The 16635-nt window shown below is 43.1% G+C and overlaps 1 protein-coding gene and 1 long non-coding RNA gene across 15 annotated transcripts in view; one reads left to right on the forward strand and one right to left on the reverse strand.

Annotated features, from left to right (window-relative positions):
* Nucleotides 1-472: 472 nt before the first annotated feature.
* Nucleotides 473-1227, forward strand: LOC127918223 (uncharacterized). Of its 5 annotated transcripts, XR_008099505.1 has the most exons (5): nt 473-594; nt 649-756; nt 812-865; nt 921-974; nt 1030-1169. It is a non-coding gene; the product is annotated as an uncharacterized LOC127918223 (long non-coding RNA). The 5 variants fall into 5 exon arrangements; XR_008099510.1 differs by lacking the exon at nt 921-974; XR_008099509.1 differs by lacking the exon at nt 812-865.
* Nucleotides 1228-3334: 2107 nt separating this feature from the next.
* Nucleotides 3335-16635, reverse strand: part of LOC118376159 (calcineurin subunit B type 1-like) — a 34269-nt gene continuing 20968 nt past the window's right edge. For all 10 annotated transcript variants that reach the window (XM_052501486.1, XM_052501491.1, XM_052501490.1 and 7 more), the window contains exons 3-5: nt 11285-11344; nt 10740-10924; nt 3335-4268 (exon numbers count right to left, since the gene is read on the reverse strand). In XM_052501486.1, the coding sequence (XP_052357446.1) occupies nt 4107-4268; nt 10740-10924; nt 11285-11344 (407 nt within the window). In that variant the 3' untranslated portion in view covers nt 3335-4106. The remainder of the gene's footprint in view (nt 4269-10739; nt 10925-11284; nt 11345-16635) is intronic.

Here is a 16635-nt window from a genome sequence, read left to right on the forward strand (position 1 = left end):
GCATAAATACATATATACAAAACCGCATCATATCTCCCGTGAAAGCAGAGTACAGTGTGTAGCAGTTGACGCAGGAAACAGACCTTTTACTGGGGGAAAAATTAAGAATCATCTCGTTGATCCGGGAGGAAAATACTAAACACTTAAATAGTTCAGTTTGTTTTGGATTTACTGCTCATAATGCGAACATATCCATAATGTAGATGATTAAATATCATAATTACTAACATCACCATTCATGTGTTAATTAACAAGAGGATTATTTAAATGGTTCATCTACATGCGGAACCAAAATCCTGCAAGCAAATGGGAGGCGTTTTAAACAGAGTCCTATGAGGCCCTGGTCAAAAGTAGTGCACCACATAGGGAATAGGGTGCCAACTCTGGTCAAAAGTAGTGCACCACATAGGGAATAGGGTGCCAACTCTGGTCAAAAGTAGTGCACCACATAGGGAATAGGGTGCCGTTTGATACACATCCGATGACACTCCAACTCAATGTTTCTCACTAAAATCACTGGTGTCCAAACCAGGAAATGAGGTCACTCAAAGCCAACCGGACAACAAATCACTGGTGTCTAAACCCACCTATCAGGTCACTCAAAGCGAACCTGACAACAAATCACTTGTGTCCAAACCAGGAAATGAGGTCACTCAAAGCCAACCGGACAACAAATCACTGGTGTCTAAACCAGGAAATGAGGTCACTCAAAGCGAACCCGACAACAAATCACTGGTGTCTAAACCCACCTATCAGGTCACTCAAAGCCAACCGGACAACAAATCACTGGTGTCTAAAACCAGGAAATGAGGTCACTCAAAGCCAACCCGACAACAAATCACTGGTGTCTAAACCCACCTATCAGGTCACTCAAAGCCAACCGGACAACAAATCACTGGTGTCTAAAACCAGGAAATGAGGTCACTCAAAGCCAACCCGACAACAAATCACTGGTGTCTAAACCCACCTATCAGGTCACTCAAAGCCAACCGGACAACAAATCACTGGTGTCTAAAACCAGGAAATGAGGTCACTCAAAGCCAACCGGACAACAAATCACTGGTGTCCAAACCAGGAAATGAGGTCACTCAAAGCCAACCGGACAACAAATCACTGGTGCCCGAAAAAGGAAATGAGGTCACTTAAAGCCAACCCGACACACCATTTTGTTATTACATTTTGCCAGGGATGCCCGCCTCCCCTTTAAATACGGTAGTTTGGTAAATGCTTGTGTTGATCTCCCTGCTTTTAATACCGCAGAGGGAGAGGAACGATGAGGCGTTCGTGATAGGAAAACAAGTGGTGAAAGAAGAAACATTAAAATATACACCATCCCATGTCGAGTAACTCCGTTGTTACATTGGAAAGAACCCTGTAGTATAACAGCACTATTCAGGAGGGCTTTGACATCTAACTAAGCAACCTAATCTAGTATACACTGAGTGGACAAAACATTAGGAACACCTACCTACCCTATCCGTTGACATAGGCTGACCAGGTGAAGGGTATGAAGTCGATTATTAAATCTACTTCCGAGTGGCGCAGTGGTCTAATGCACTGCATCTCAGTGCTAGAGGCATCACTACAGACCCGGGTTCGATCTCGGGCTGTATCATAACCGTCCGTGATCGGGAGGCCCACAGGGCGGCACACAATTGGCACAGCGTCATCCGGGTTAGGGGAGGGTTTGTCCCGGGGTAGGCCGTCATTGTAAAATAAGAATTTGTTCTTAATTAACTGACTTGCCTAGTTAAATAAACATTTAAAATAAAAATCTGTATTGATGAAGGGGAGGTTAAAGAATGATTTTTAAGCCCTGATAAAATTGAGACAGATTGTGTATGTGTGCAGATTCAGACAGATGGTGAATGGGCAAGACAACAGAGTTAAGTGCCTTTGAACAGGGTAAGTTGGTATGTGCCAGGCACACTGGTTTGTACCAAGAACTGCAATGCTGCTGGGTTTTTCCATGCTCGACAGTTTCCCGTGTGTATCAAGAATGGTCCACCAGCCAAAGGACATCCAGACAACTTGATACAACTGTGGGAAGCAATGGAGTCAACATGGATCAGCATCCCTGTGGAATGCTTTCAACACCTTGTAGAGTCCATGTCCTGACGAATTTGGGCTGTTTTGAGGGCAAAGAGTGGGGGGTGGGTGCAACTCAATATTAGGATGGTGTTCTTAATGTTTTGTACACTCAGTGTCTATTGGTTACAAAACTAACAATGCGGCCTACAGTTGAGTCTCAATACGATGCCTTAACATTATTTATACCATGGCATTGTTGGATACTCGTTTCTGATTGGCTTGAAGGGCATTCTAGAGCGTGCATTATTTCCCTATAACACACAGTATATCAGCACGGTAGAATTCAATGGCTATAGTAGATTCTTACATGTTCTATGTTTAAGCTGCTTTTAAAAACAAACGTCTATTTGAAAAACGTCATTGTTGAATTAGATGTTCTTATAGCAAGCTTGGACCGATGGCTTGCTTAATAACTAAACTAGCAAGTCTGTTTGTTTGGTTCCCGTGGCAACTTTCTAGCTACTTTGCAAATGAACACATTTCTAGCGGCAAACGTGTTTAATTTATAGCTGTGGTATAAAAAGGAATAATCAACTCAGGCTCTCTGGAAAATAGTGCAACTCAGTGGAAGGTTAGTTTCGCTCCGCTTGCGCGTCGTGGAACACACCTTCCACGTCGTGCATTGTTTTCCATAGAACGTATAGCCTCTTACAACGTATAGCCTCTTATCCCTTACATGTTGTCTCAATAACACACTGACATTTACAATCTATGTCGAGAATTGTTTTCCATCTCGATGTCATTAGGCTCAGGATATTCCTCCAAACTTCAGTTCAAAATGTAATACAATAGATTTTCATAGATGCGCTCCATGACTTGAAGAGAGATTCTTCAACTTGAGTGATGCGCTCTGGGCCACTTTATTCAAGGTGCAACTGAAACGTGACTATTCCAAAACCCTCCGAAAGACACACACACACACACACACACACAGGTTGGAGCAGCCTTACCACCGAGCCCGTGGAACAGTTTCTGTACGGGGTTAAGTGCCTTGCTCAAGATCACAACGGCAGGCAATGGCATCTAGGATTTGATACCAACAACCATCTCGTTGCCTGTTCACTTCCCAAACGATTTTTCCCATCAGACCTCGGATTTCAAACCGGCAACCCTCTGGATGCTGGCGAACCTCTAACTGCCAGACTGACTACCTGTTACTTTGGATTGGGTGACTGTTATGTAGACCGATACAGACTTTTCAACGTAAAAACATGTAATCAAAGTCAATAAATGACAAAAACACTTTCTTGGCATGTATCTCTACTTGACATTTAGTTTTTTTTCTTCTTCCAGAAAGTCTGAAAAAAAACAACAACAGAATAATCATTTCCGACAATATAAGTAACTATAAATAAAACACTCATGTTACGATAACATTATATTTTATGTTTCATAGCATTGGAAGTTTAACTGATCTAATCGCAACTTGCTCAAGAGGATGTAAATGGAACAAAAGAGATCGCTGTTTATTTGTGAAAATAAAATGTGCATCGGGTCATCATGTGATGACGTGGGAACGCTTGACGTTTCACACCCTAGTCATCATGTGATGACGTGGGAACGCTTGACGTTTCACACCCTAGTCATCCATCACTGACAGCGACGTGGATAATAGTTCATAGTAATAACAATATCAGCTGGTTTCTGGGTATGTCCTGGTTGGCACTTCACACCCTACTTTTTTTCAATTGTAACTGAAATCAAGTATTTTTATTTAATGTAACACCTCAGATAACGTCACATTTAACCACGAGAGAGCAGTTATAGATATACATGAGTATTTGTGTATTTAAAAAAAAAAAGAGACCAGAACGAAAATAAATATATATTTTTTTTAAACTAAGGGAAAAAATGAACTAAATATAAACAAGCAAACATTTCTCCCTCTCCCTCCTCCATTGAACTGGGATGTTCTTTACAAACAACAATATCTGTCTTTCTTCGTGTTATTGAGAGGAGTTGAATAACACAGTTGGCTTCACGAGGCTCGTGGTTTCTTCAGAAAAAAAGTGGCTTCAAGGAGAGAGAGAATACTTCCATTGAAATACACAGGGAGCGTTTGTCAGATGTCTTGAGCAGATCTTCAGAGACAGACGGAGAAGAAAGCGAGGGGGGAGGAGCGGGGGGGGCTCACACGTCCACCACCATCTTTTGTGTATGTCAAGGCCACCCACCACCTAGGAGAAGAGAGGAGGAACACAAGTCTTGAGTTAGAATTGTTATTCTAGTTCTAATTCCAATTCTAGTTGAAATTCTAGTTCCAATTCTAATTCCAATTCTAGTTGAAATTCTAGTTCCAATTCTAATTCCAATTCTAGTTGAAATTCTAGTTCCAATTCTAATTCCAATTCTAGTTGAAATTCTAGTTCCAATTCTAATTCCAAAAGCAGGTTGGAACAGATTGATTCTTAACGATATTGGCAACATGGTTCTACCTAAGAGAAACAACTCACTACTAGAATAACTACTGTATGCTGTTAACTCCTTGTCTTGTTCTTTAATACTGTCCTGCACTCTCAGTTATTTTTATGAATGAGTCAATTCAAATGAAGTCACACAATCCCTCCACAACAACCTGCTCCATCTCAAACCAATTATAACCATGGTCCAATCAGCTCAAACCAATCATAACCATGGTCCAATCAGCTCAAACCAATTATAACCATGGTCCAATCAGCTCAAACCAATTATAACCATGGTCCAATCAGCTCAAACCAATTATAACCATGGTCCAATCAGCTCAAACCAATCACAACCATGGTCCAATCAGCTCAAAACAATTATAACCATGGTCCAATCAGCTCAAACCAATTATAACCATGGTCCAATCAGCTCAAACCAATTATAACCATGGTCCAACCAGCTCAAACCAATTATAACCATGGTCCAACCAGCTCAAACCAATTATAACCATGGTCCAACCAGCTCAAACCAATTATAACCATGGTCCAATCAGCTCAAACCAATTATAACCATGGACCAATCAGCTCAAACCAATTATAACCATGGTCCAATCAGCTCAAACCAATTATAACCATGGTCCAATCAGCTCAAACCAATCACAACCATGGTCCAATCAGCTCAAACCAATTATAACCATGGTCCAATCAGCTCAAACCAATTATAACCATGGTCCAATCAGCTCAAACCAATTATAACCATGGTCCAACCAGCTCAAACCAATTATAACCATGGTCCAACCAGCTCAAACCAATTATAACCATGGTCCAACCAGCTCAAACCAATTATAACCATGGTCCAACCAGCTCAAACCAATCATAACCCTGGTCCAACCAACTCAAACCAATTATAACCATGGTCCAACCAGCTCAAACCAATTATAACCATGGTACAACCAGCTCAAACCAATCATAACCCTGGTCCAACCAGCTCAAACCAATTATAACCATGGTACAACCAGCTCAAACCAATCATAACCCTGGTCCAACCAGCTCAAACCAATTATAACCATGGTCCAACCAGCTCAAACCAATTATAACCATGGTCCAACCAGCTCAAACCAATTATAACCATGGTCCAACCAGCTCAAACCAATTATAACCATGGTACAACCAGCTCAAACCAATCATAACCATGGTCCAACCAGCTCAAACCAATCATAACCCTGGTCCAACCAGCTCAAACCAAAAAATAATACTCACACAAGGACAGAGCATTTTAGTTGAAGGCTTTAGAGAAACGTGCCAAATATGGCTCATTCAGGAGATTGAAACAGAATACAGGCTGGGCGCAGTTCACGCTAACCAGGTCGCTAGGTGCACAGTGTTTCCTCCGACACATTGGTGCGGCTGGCTTCGGGTTGGATGTGCGCTGTGTTAAGAAGCAGTGCGGCTTGGTTGGGTTGTGTATTGGAGGACGCACGGCTTTCGACCTTCGTCTCTCCCGAGCCCGCACGGGAGTTGTAGCGATGAGACAAGATCGTAACTACTAACATTTGGATACCACGAAATTGGGGAGAAAAGGGGTAAAATTCAAAACAAAATAATTACTGACCTTTCAGATAGAAACTGGCTCGAGTCATGTCATCTACACATAGCACTTCTAATGTTACACTAAATACGTGTTTCCCCCTCTCAATCTACACACAATACCCCATAATGACAAAGCAAAAACATCACAATTACATAAGGATTCAGACCCTTTAATCAGTACTTTGTTGAAGCACCTTTGGCAGTGATTACAGCCTTGAGTCTTCTTGTGTATGACGCTACAAGCTTGGCACACCTGTATTTGGGGTGTTTCTCCCATTCTTCTCTGCAGATCCTCTCAAGCTCTGTCAGGTTGGATGGGGAGTGTTGCTGCACAGCTATTTTCAGGTCTCTTCAGAGATGTTTGATTGGGTTCAAGTCCGGGCTCTGGCTGGGCAACTTAAGAACATTCAGAGACTTGTCCCAAGACATGTCCTGTTGGAAGGTGAACCTTTGCCCCCAGTCTGAGCTTCTGGAGCAGGTTTTCATGAAGGATCTCTCTGTACTTTTCCCTGTTCATCTTTGCCTTGATCCTGACTAGTCTCCCAGTCCCTGAGCTGAAAAACATCCCCACGGCATGATGCTGCCACCACCTGGATGGTGCCAGGTTTCCTCCAGACATCATGCTTGGCATTCAGGCCAGAGAGTTCAATCTTGGTTTCATCAGACAAGAGAATCTTGTTTCTCATGGTCTGAGAGTCTTTAGATGCCTTTGGCTCCAAGCAGGCTGTCATGAGGAGTGGCTTCATTCTTTCTGGTCACTCTACCATTAAAGGTCTGATTGGTGGAGTTTTCAGAGACAATTGTCCTTCTGGAAGGTTCTCCCATCTCCACAGAGGAACTCTAGAGCTCTGTCAGAGTGACCATCGGGTTCCTGGTCACCTCCATGACCAATGCCCTTCTCCACCGATTGCTCAGTTTGGCCGGCCGGCCAGCTCTAGGAAGAGTCTTGGTGATTCCAAACTTCAGGATGAACAGCAGGATGAATCATGACTAGAATACAGTATATACATATGAAGTAGACAGCAGTAGTTATATAGGATGAACCATGACTAGAATACAGTATATACATATGAAGTAGACAGCAGTAGTTATATAGGATGAACCATGACTAGAATACAGTATATACATATGAAGTGGACAGCAGGATGAACCATGACTAGAATACAGTATATACATATGAAGTGGACAGCAGTAGTTATATAGGATGAACTAGAATACAGTATATACATATGAAGTGGACAACAGTAGTTATATAGGATGAACCATGACTAGAATACAGTATATACATATGAAGTGGACAGCAGTAGTTATATAGGATGAACTAGAATACAGTATATACATATGAAGTGGACAACAGTAGTTATATAGGATGAACCATGACTAGAATACAGTATATACATATGAAGTAGACAGCAGTAGTTATATAGGATGAACCATGACTAGAATACAGTATATACATATGAAGTAGACAGCAGTAGTTATATAGGATGAACCATGACTAGAATACAGTATATACATATGAAGTAGACAGCAGGATGAATCATGACTAGAATACAGTATATACATATGAAGTGGACAATAGTAGTTATATAGGATGAACTAGAATACAGTATATACATATGAAGTGGACAACAGTAGTTATATAGGATGAACTAGAATACAGTATATACATATGAAGTGGACAGCAGTAGTTATATAGGATGAACCATGACTAGAATACAGTATATACATATGAAGTGGACAACAGTAGTTATATAGGATGAACCAGGACTAGAATACAGTATATACATATGAAGTGGACAGCAGTAGTTATATAGGATGAACCATGACTAGAATACAGTATATACATATGAAGTGGACAGCAGTAGTTATATAGGATGAACTAGAATACAGTATATACATATGAAGTGGACAGCAGGATGAACCATGACTAGAATACAGTATATACATATGAAGTGGACAGCAGTAGTTATATAGGATGAACTAGAATACAGTATATACATATGAAGAGGACAGCAGGATGAACCATGACTAGAATACAGTATTTACATATGAAGTGGACAACAGTAGTTATATAGGATGAACCAGGACTAGAATACAGTATATACATATGAAGTGGACAACAGTAGTTATATAGGATGAACTAGAATACAGTATATACATATGAAGTGGACAACAGTAGTTATATAGGATGAACCATGACTAGAATACAGTATATACATATGAAGTGGCCAGCAGTAGTTATATAGGATGAACCATGACTAGAATACAGTATATATATATGAAGAGGACAGCAGGATGAACCATGACTAGAATACAGTATATACATATGAAGTGGACAACAGTAGTTATATAGGATGAACTAGAATACAGTATATACATATGAAGAGGACAGCAGGATGAACCATGACTAGAATACAGTATATACATATGAAGTGGACAACAGTAGTTATATAGGATGAACTAGAATACAGTATATACATATGAAGTGGACAACAGTAGTTATATAGGATGAACCATGACTAGAAAACAGTATATACATATGAAGTGGACAACAGTAGTTATATAGGATGAACCATGACTAGAATACAGTATTTACATATGAAGTGGACAACAGTAGTTATATAGGATGAACTAGAATACAGTATATATATATGAAGTAGACAGCAGTAGTTATATAGGATGAACTAGAATACAGTATATACATATGAAGTAGACAACAGTAGTTATATAGGATGAACCATGACTAGAATACAGTATATATGAAGTAGACAACAGTAGTTATATAGGATGAACCAGGACTAGAATACAGTATATACATATGAAGTGGACAACAGTAGTTATATAGGATGAACCAGGACTAGAATACAGTATATACATATGAAGTGGACAACAGTAGTTATATAGGATGAACTAGAATACAGTATATACATATGAAGTGGACAACAGTAGTTATATAGGATGAACCATGACTAGAATACAGTATATACATATGAAGTAGACAACAGTAGTTATATAGGATGAACTAGAATACAGTATATACATATGAAGTAGACAACAGTAGTTATATAGGATGAACCATGACTAGAATACAGTATATACATATGAAGTAGACAACAATAGTTATATAGGATGAACCATGACTAGAATACAGTATATACATATGAAGTGGACAGCAGTAGTTATATAGGATGAACTAGAATACAGTATATATGAAGTGGACAACAGTAGTTATATAGGATGAACCATGACTAGAATACAGTATATATGAAGTGGACAACAGTAGTTATATAGGATGAACTAGAATACAGTATATACATATGAAGAGGACAGCAGGATGAACCATGACTAGAATACAGTATTTACATATGAAGTAGACAGCAGTAGTTATATAGGATGAACCATGACTAGAATACAGTATATACATATGAAGTGGACAGCAGTAGTTATATAGGATGAATCATGACTAGAATACAGTATTTACATATGAAGTGGATAAAAAAAAGTATGTAGACATTGAAGTGACCAGTGTCCAATGCCCCCCCCACGAATAGGGTTGCACAGTTCTGGAACATTTCGTCATGCTCTATCCCTGCTTGTTCCTTCCAGATACCAGTAATCCTCCAATCAGAACTTTGGAAAAATGTCAAGAGATTTTCTTTAACCACCCCAACACAGTTCCCCGGACAACACGGTTCCCCGGACAACACAGTTCCCCGGACAACACGGTTCCCCGGACAACACAGTTCCCCCGACAACACGGTTCCCCGGACAACACAGTTCCCCGGACAACGGACAACACAGTTCCCCCAGGACAACACAGTTACCCCGGACAACACAGTTCCCCGGACAACGGACAACACAGTTCCCCGGACAACACAGTTCCCCGGACAACACAGTTCCCCCGGACAACACAGTTACCCCGGACAACGGACAACACAGTTCCCCCGGACAACACAGTTCCCCGGACAACACAGTTCCCCGGACAACACAGTTACCCCGGACAACACAGTTCCCCGGACAACACAGTTCCCCCGGACAACACAGTTCCCCCCGAACAACGGACAACACAGTTCCCCCCGGACAACGGACAACACAGTTCCCCCAGGACAACACAGTTACCCCGGACAACACAGTTCCCCGGACAACACAGTTCCCCGGACAACACAGTTCCCCGGACAACACAGTTCCCCCGGACAACACAGTTCCCGGACAACACAGTTCCCCCGGACAACACAGTTCCCCGGACAACACAGTTCCCCCGGACAACACAGTTCCCCGGACAACGGACAACACAGTTCCCCGGAAAACACAGTTACCCCGGACAACACAGTTCCCCGGACAACACAGTTCCCCGGACAACACAGTTCCCCCGGACAACACAGTTCCCCGGACAACGGACAACACAGTTCCCCGGACAACACAGTCCCCCGGACAACACAGTTCCCCCGGACAACGGACAACACAGTTCCCCCGGACAACACAGTTCCCCGGACAACACAGTTCCCCCGGACAACGGACAACACAGTTCCCCCGGACAACACAGTTCCCCCCCGGACAACACAGTTCCCCCGGACAACACAGTTCCCTCCGGACAACACAGTTACCCCGGACAACACAGTTACCCCGGACAACGCAGATAGACCTCAGACTTACTAAGCAGAACTCTTCGAAGGATATCCTGCCGTCTCCGTCCTTGTCTGCGTTGATGATGGTCTTGTCCACGATCTGCTGCAGCTGGGTGTCCTTCAGGTTGTTTCCTACCATCATCTTCAGCACCTGGAAGAGCTCTCCGTTGGAGATGTAGCCATCCTTGTCCATGTCGTAGATCCGGAAGGCAACTAGAGAGGGGAGGAGAGGGGGAGGTAGAGGGAGGGGTGGAGAGGACAGGATGGGAGAAAGAGGTGTAGGAGGGAGTATGCAGGAATGCGCGTGTAAATAGACAACAGCGGTTTGAACACAGAGCTTTGTTTTGGTGTTTCGGAGAACGCCTCATCATTAACCATCAGGCATTCTGTTTCTACTGTGGCGACTGGAGGAGGGGAAGGAAGCAGGAATGTGTGTAAATACAGAATAAACAACCACATAGCGCTTTTGGTTTTGTCTTTGTAGTACACATCGTTGTAACTTTGTTTGGAGAAACGGTGTGTAGATGGAGAGGAAGTAGCGGAGATGGATTTGCAGTAGAGTTGTCTACTTACACCGAAGTTTTGACTCCTTGTCCCCCTTGACACTGAACTGTGAGACTCCCTCGATGAATTCTGATGGGGGGAGAGATGGTTTAGAGTTAGTTCGACTTCATATGACTGCTTGTATGCAGCCTATGCTAGACTTTTTAAATGCGCTACGGGAGTGATCACATGCAAATGCAGTACTTTATGCATTCATAAGTCTCTTCGTAAACACAACAGCAGACTACTACTTGGGGCTAAATTCAATCTAATCCCATCGCTCCGTTTCGGGCTTTACATCTTTTAGAACGCAATTCACAGTAAACGCGGCATATGTCGGATCAATCGCGAATGACCTTTAAACATCAATCACGCTATAACGTGGATCTTCAGCTGTCCGGATTGAATCTGGGCCTAAAGTAATAATAGTTGTGACTGGCCTGTGTTCAGGTGATCTAGTTGTGACTGTCCTGTGTTCAGGTGATCTAGTTGTGACTATCCTGTGTTCAGGTGATCTAGTTGTGACTGGCCTGTGTTCAGGTGATCTAGTTGTGACTATCCTGTGTTCAGGTGATCTAGTTGTGACTGGCCTGTGTTCAGGTGATCTAGTTGTGACTGTCCTGTGTTCAGGTGATCTAGTTGTGACTGTCTTGTGTTCAGGTGATCTAGTTGTGACTGGCCTGTGTTCAGGTGATCTAGTTGTGACTGTCCTGTGTTCAGGTGATCTAGTTGTGACTGTCCTGTGTTCAGGTGATCTAGTTGTGACTGGCCTGTGTTCAGGTGATCTAGTTGTGACTGTCCTGTGTTCAGGTGATCTAGTTGTGACTGGCCTGTGTTCAGGTGATCTTGTTGTGACTGTCTTGTTTTGTGGTTAGAGAAGGTAGTGGTTAGAGAAGGTAACCTAGTGGTTAGAGCAGGTAGCCAGCCTAGTGGTTAGAGAAGGTAACCTAGTGGTTAGAGCAGGTAGCCTAGTGGTTAGAGACAGGTAGCCTAGTGGTTAGAGACAGGTAGCCTAGTGGTTAGAGCAGGTAGCCTAGTGGTTAGAGACAGGTAGCCTAGTGGTTAGAGCAGGTAGCCTAGTGGTTAGAGCAGGTAGCCTAGTGGTTAGAGACAGGTAGCCTAGTGTAGCCTAGTGGTTAGAGACAGGTAGCCTAGTGGTTAGAGACAGGTAGCCTAGTGGTTAGAGACAGGTAGACTAGTGGTTAGAGACAGGTAGCCTAGTGGTTAGAGCAGGTAGCCTAGTGGTTAGAGACAGGTAGCCTAGTGGTTAGAGACAGGTAGCCTAGTGGTTAGAGCAGGTAGCCTAGTGGTTAGAGACAGGTAGCCTAGTGGTTAGAGACAGGTAGCCTAGTGGTTAGAGCAGGTAGCCTAGTGGTTAGAGCAGGTAGCCAAGTGGTTAGAGACAGGTAGCCTAGTGGTTAGAGACAGGAAGCCTAGTGGTCCAATTTGTAAGTCGCTCTGGATAAGAGCGTCTGCTAAATGACTTAAATGTAAATGTAAATGGTTAGAGACAGGTAGCCTAGTGGTTAGAGACAGGAAGCCTAGTGGTTAGAGCTGTTGGGCTAGTAACCGAAAGGTTGCAAGGTTGAATCCCCGAGCTGACAAGGTAAAAATCTGTCGTTCTGAACAAGGCAGTTAACCCACTGTTCCTAGGCCGTCATTGAAAATAAGAATTTGTTCTTAACTGAGTTGCCTAGTTAAACAAAAGAAAAACAAGGACATTTCTAAGTGACCCCAAACATTTAAACGGTATATGTATGTCTTTCAGAGGGGTTGGGATAAAGCAGAAGTCAACGTTTAGAAGTCAACGTTGATGATTAAAGTGATCTTAATTATCTTAATTATTACATTAAATAATCAGGGATCAATCATGCTCATGACAAGTCTCACAATGCATCATAATGCATTAAACCTGTAGGCTTTCATTTTAATGAATCGTTCTATATATGATTAATTTATATTCATGCCTCTCTTTTTTATTTATTTCTCCTTTATTTAACCAGGTAGGCCAGTTGAGAACACCTTTATTTAACCAGGTAGGCCAGTTGAGAACACCTTTATTTAACCAGGTAGGCTAGTTGAGAACACCTTTATTAAACCAGGTAGGCCAGTTGAGAACACCTTTATTTAACCAGGTAGGCTAGTTGAGAACACCTTTATTTAACCAGGTAGGCCAGTTGAGAACACCTTTATTTAACCAGGTAGGCCAGTTGAGAACACCTTTATTTAACCAGGTAGGCTAGTTGAGAACACCTTTATTTAACCAGGTAGGCTAGTTGAGAACACCTTTATTTAACCAGGTAGGCTAGTTGAGAACACCTTTATTTAACCAGGTAGGCTAGTTGAGAACACCTTTATTTAACCAGGTAGGCTAGTTGAGAACACCTTTATTTAACCAGGTAGGCCAGTTGAGAACACCTTTATTTAACCGGGTAGGCCGGTTGAGAACACCTTTATTTAACCGGGTAGGCCGGTTGAGAACACCTTTATTTAACCGGGTAGGCCGGTTGAGAACACCTTTATTTAACCGGGTAGTCCGGTTGAGAACACCTTTATTTAACCAGGTAGGCCGGTTGAGAACACCTTTATTTAACCAGGTAGGCCAGTTGAGACCAAGTTCTCATTTACAACTGAGACCTGGCCAAGATAAAGCAAAGCTGTGCGACAAAAACAACACAGAGTTACACATGGGATAAACAAACGTACAGTCAACAACACAATAGAAAACTCTGTATACAGTGTGTGCAAATGAAGTAAGGAGGTAAGGCAATAAATAGGCCAATAGTGGCAAAGTAATTACAATATAGCAATTTACACTGGAGTGATATATGTGCAGAAGAAGATGTGCAAGTAGAAATACTGATAAAGCAAAAGAGCAGAAAAACAAAATCTGGGGATGAGGTAGGTAGTTGGTTGGATGGGCTATTTACAGATGGGCTGTGTACAGCTGCAGCGATCGGTTAGCTGCTCTGACAGCTGATGCTTAAAGTTAGTGAGGGAGATATAAGTCTCCAACTTCAGTGATTTTTACAATTCGTTCCTGTCACTGGAAGGAAAGACGGCCAAATGAGGTGTTGGCTTTGGGGATGACCAGTGAGATATACCTGCTGGAGCGCGTGCTACGGGTGGTGTTGCTATGGTGACCAGTGAGCTGAGATGAGGCGGAGCTCTACCTAGCAAAGACTTATAGATGACCTGGAGCCAGTGGGTTTGGCGACGAATATGTAGCGAGGACCAGCCAAGGAGAGCATACAGGTTGCAGTGTTGGGTTGAATATGGGGCTTTGGTGACAGAATGGATGGCACTGTGATAGACTGCATCCAATTAGCTGAGTAGAGTGTTGGAGGCTATTTTGTAAATGACATCACTAAAGTCAAGGATCGGCAGGATAGTCCGTTTACGGGGGGGTATGTTTGGCAGCATGAGTGAAGGAGAATTTGATGCGAAATAGGAAGCCGATTCTAGATTTAACTTTGGATTGAAGATGCTTAATGTGAGTCTGGAAGGAGAGTTTACAGTCTAGCCAGACACCTAGGTATTTATAGTTGTCCACATATTCTAAGTCAGAACCGTCCAGAGTAGTGATGCTAGTCAGGCGGGCGGGTGTGGGCAGCAATCGGATGAAGAGCATGCATTTAGTTTTACTAGCATTTAAGGGCAGTTGGAGGCCATGGAAGGAGTGGTGTATATGGCGTTGAAGCTCATTTGGAGGTTTGTTAACACAAAGAAGGGCCAGATGAAGGGCCAGATGTATACAGAATGGTGTTGTCTGCATAGAGGTGGATCAAAGAATCACCCGCATCATTGATGTATACAGAGAAGAGAGTCGGCCCGAGAATTGAACCCTGTGGCACCCCCATTGAGACTACCAGAGGTCTGGACAACAGGCCCTCCGATTTGAAACACTGAACTCTATCCGAGAAGTAGGCAAAGCAGTCATTAGAGACACAAAGGCTGTTGAGTCTGCCGATAAGAATACGGTGATTGACAGAGTCGAAAGCCTTGGCCAGGTCGATGAAGACGGCTGCACAGCATTGTCATTTTTTTGTTGTTGAATTTGACCCCCTTTATCTCCCCAATTTCGTGGTATCCAATTGTTAGTAGTTACTACCTTGTCTCATCGCTACAACTCCCGGACTCAGGAGAGACGAAAGCCATGCGTCCTCCAAAACACAACCCAACCAAGCCGCACTGCTTCTTAACACAGCACGCATCCAACCCGGAAGCCAGCCGCACCAATGTGTCGGAGGAAACACCATGCACCTGGCGACCAGGTTAGCGTGCACTGCGCCCGGCCCGCCACAGGAGTCGCTAGTGCGCGATGAGACAAGAGATATCCCTACCGGCCAAACCCTCCCTAACCCGGACGACGCTAGGCCGATTGTGCGTCGCCCACGGACCCCCGGTCGCGGCAGGCTGCGACAGAGCCTGGCGCGAACCCAGAGTTTCTGGTGGCACAGCTAGCTAGACCACTGCGCCACCCGGGAGGCCCTCAGTACTGTCTTTTATCGATGGAGTTTATGATATCGTTTAGGACCTTGAGCGTGGCTGAGGTGCACCTGTGACCAGCTCAGCTTGGTTCCTGACTTCCCTGAAAAGTTGCATATTTGAAGCTAGTGCAGTACGTCACAGGGTGTTTTGTGCTGGTCAAGGGCATTCAAGTCTGGAGTGAACCAAGGTATGTATCTGTTCTTCGTTCTACATTTTTTGAATGGGGCATGCTTATTTAAGATGGTGAGGAAAGCACTTTTAAAGAACAACCAGGCATCCTCTACTGACAGGATGAGGTCAATATCCTTCCAGGATACCCGGGCCAGGTCGATTAGAAAGGCCTGCTCGCAGAAATGTTTTAGGGAGCGTTTGACAGTGATGAGGGTGGTTGTTTGACCGTGGACCCATAACGGACGCAGGCAATGAGGCAGTGATCGCTGAGATCCTGGTTGAAAACAGCAGAGGTGTATTTAGAGGGCAAGTTGGCCAGGATTATATCTATAAGGGTGCCCATGTTGACAGATAAAATAACAGCAACTTGATCAGAAATACAGTGTAGACATAAATGACTACTGTAGCTGGAAACGGCAGATTTTAATGGAATATCTACATAGGTGGTGTACAGAGGCCCATTATCAGCAACCATCACTCCTGTGTTCCAATGGCACTTTGTGTTAGTTAATCCATGTATATAATTTTAAAGGCTAATTGATTAACTGATTAAAGAAGCAATAAAACTGGCCTTTAGACAACTTGAGTATCTGGAGCATCAGCATTTGTGGGTTCGACTACAAGCACAAAATGGCCAGAAACAAAGAACTTTCTTCTGAAACTTGTCAGTCTATTCTTGTTCTGAGAAATGAAGGCTATTCCATGCGAGAAATTGCCAA

The sequence above is a fragment of the Oncorhynchus keta genome, unplaced genomic scaffold (genome assembly GCF_023373465.1).
Source record: "Oncorhynchus keta strain PuntledgeMale-10-30-2019 unplaced genomic scaffold, Oket_V2 Un_contig_13800_pilon_pilon, whole genome shotgun sequence".
In the NCBI taxonomy this organism is placed as follows: domain Eukaryota; kingdom Metazoa; phylum Chordata; class Actinopteri; order Salmoniformes; family Salmonidae; genus Oncorhynchus; species Oncorhynchus keta.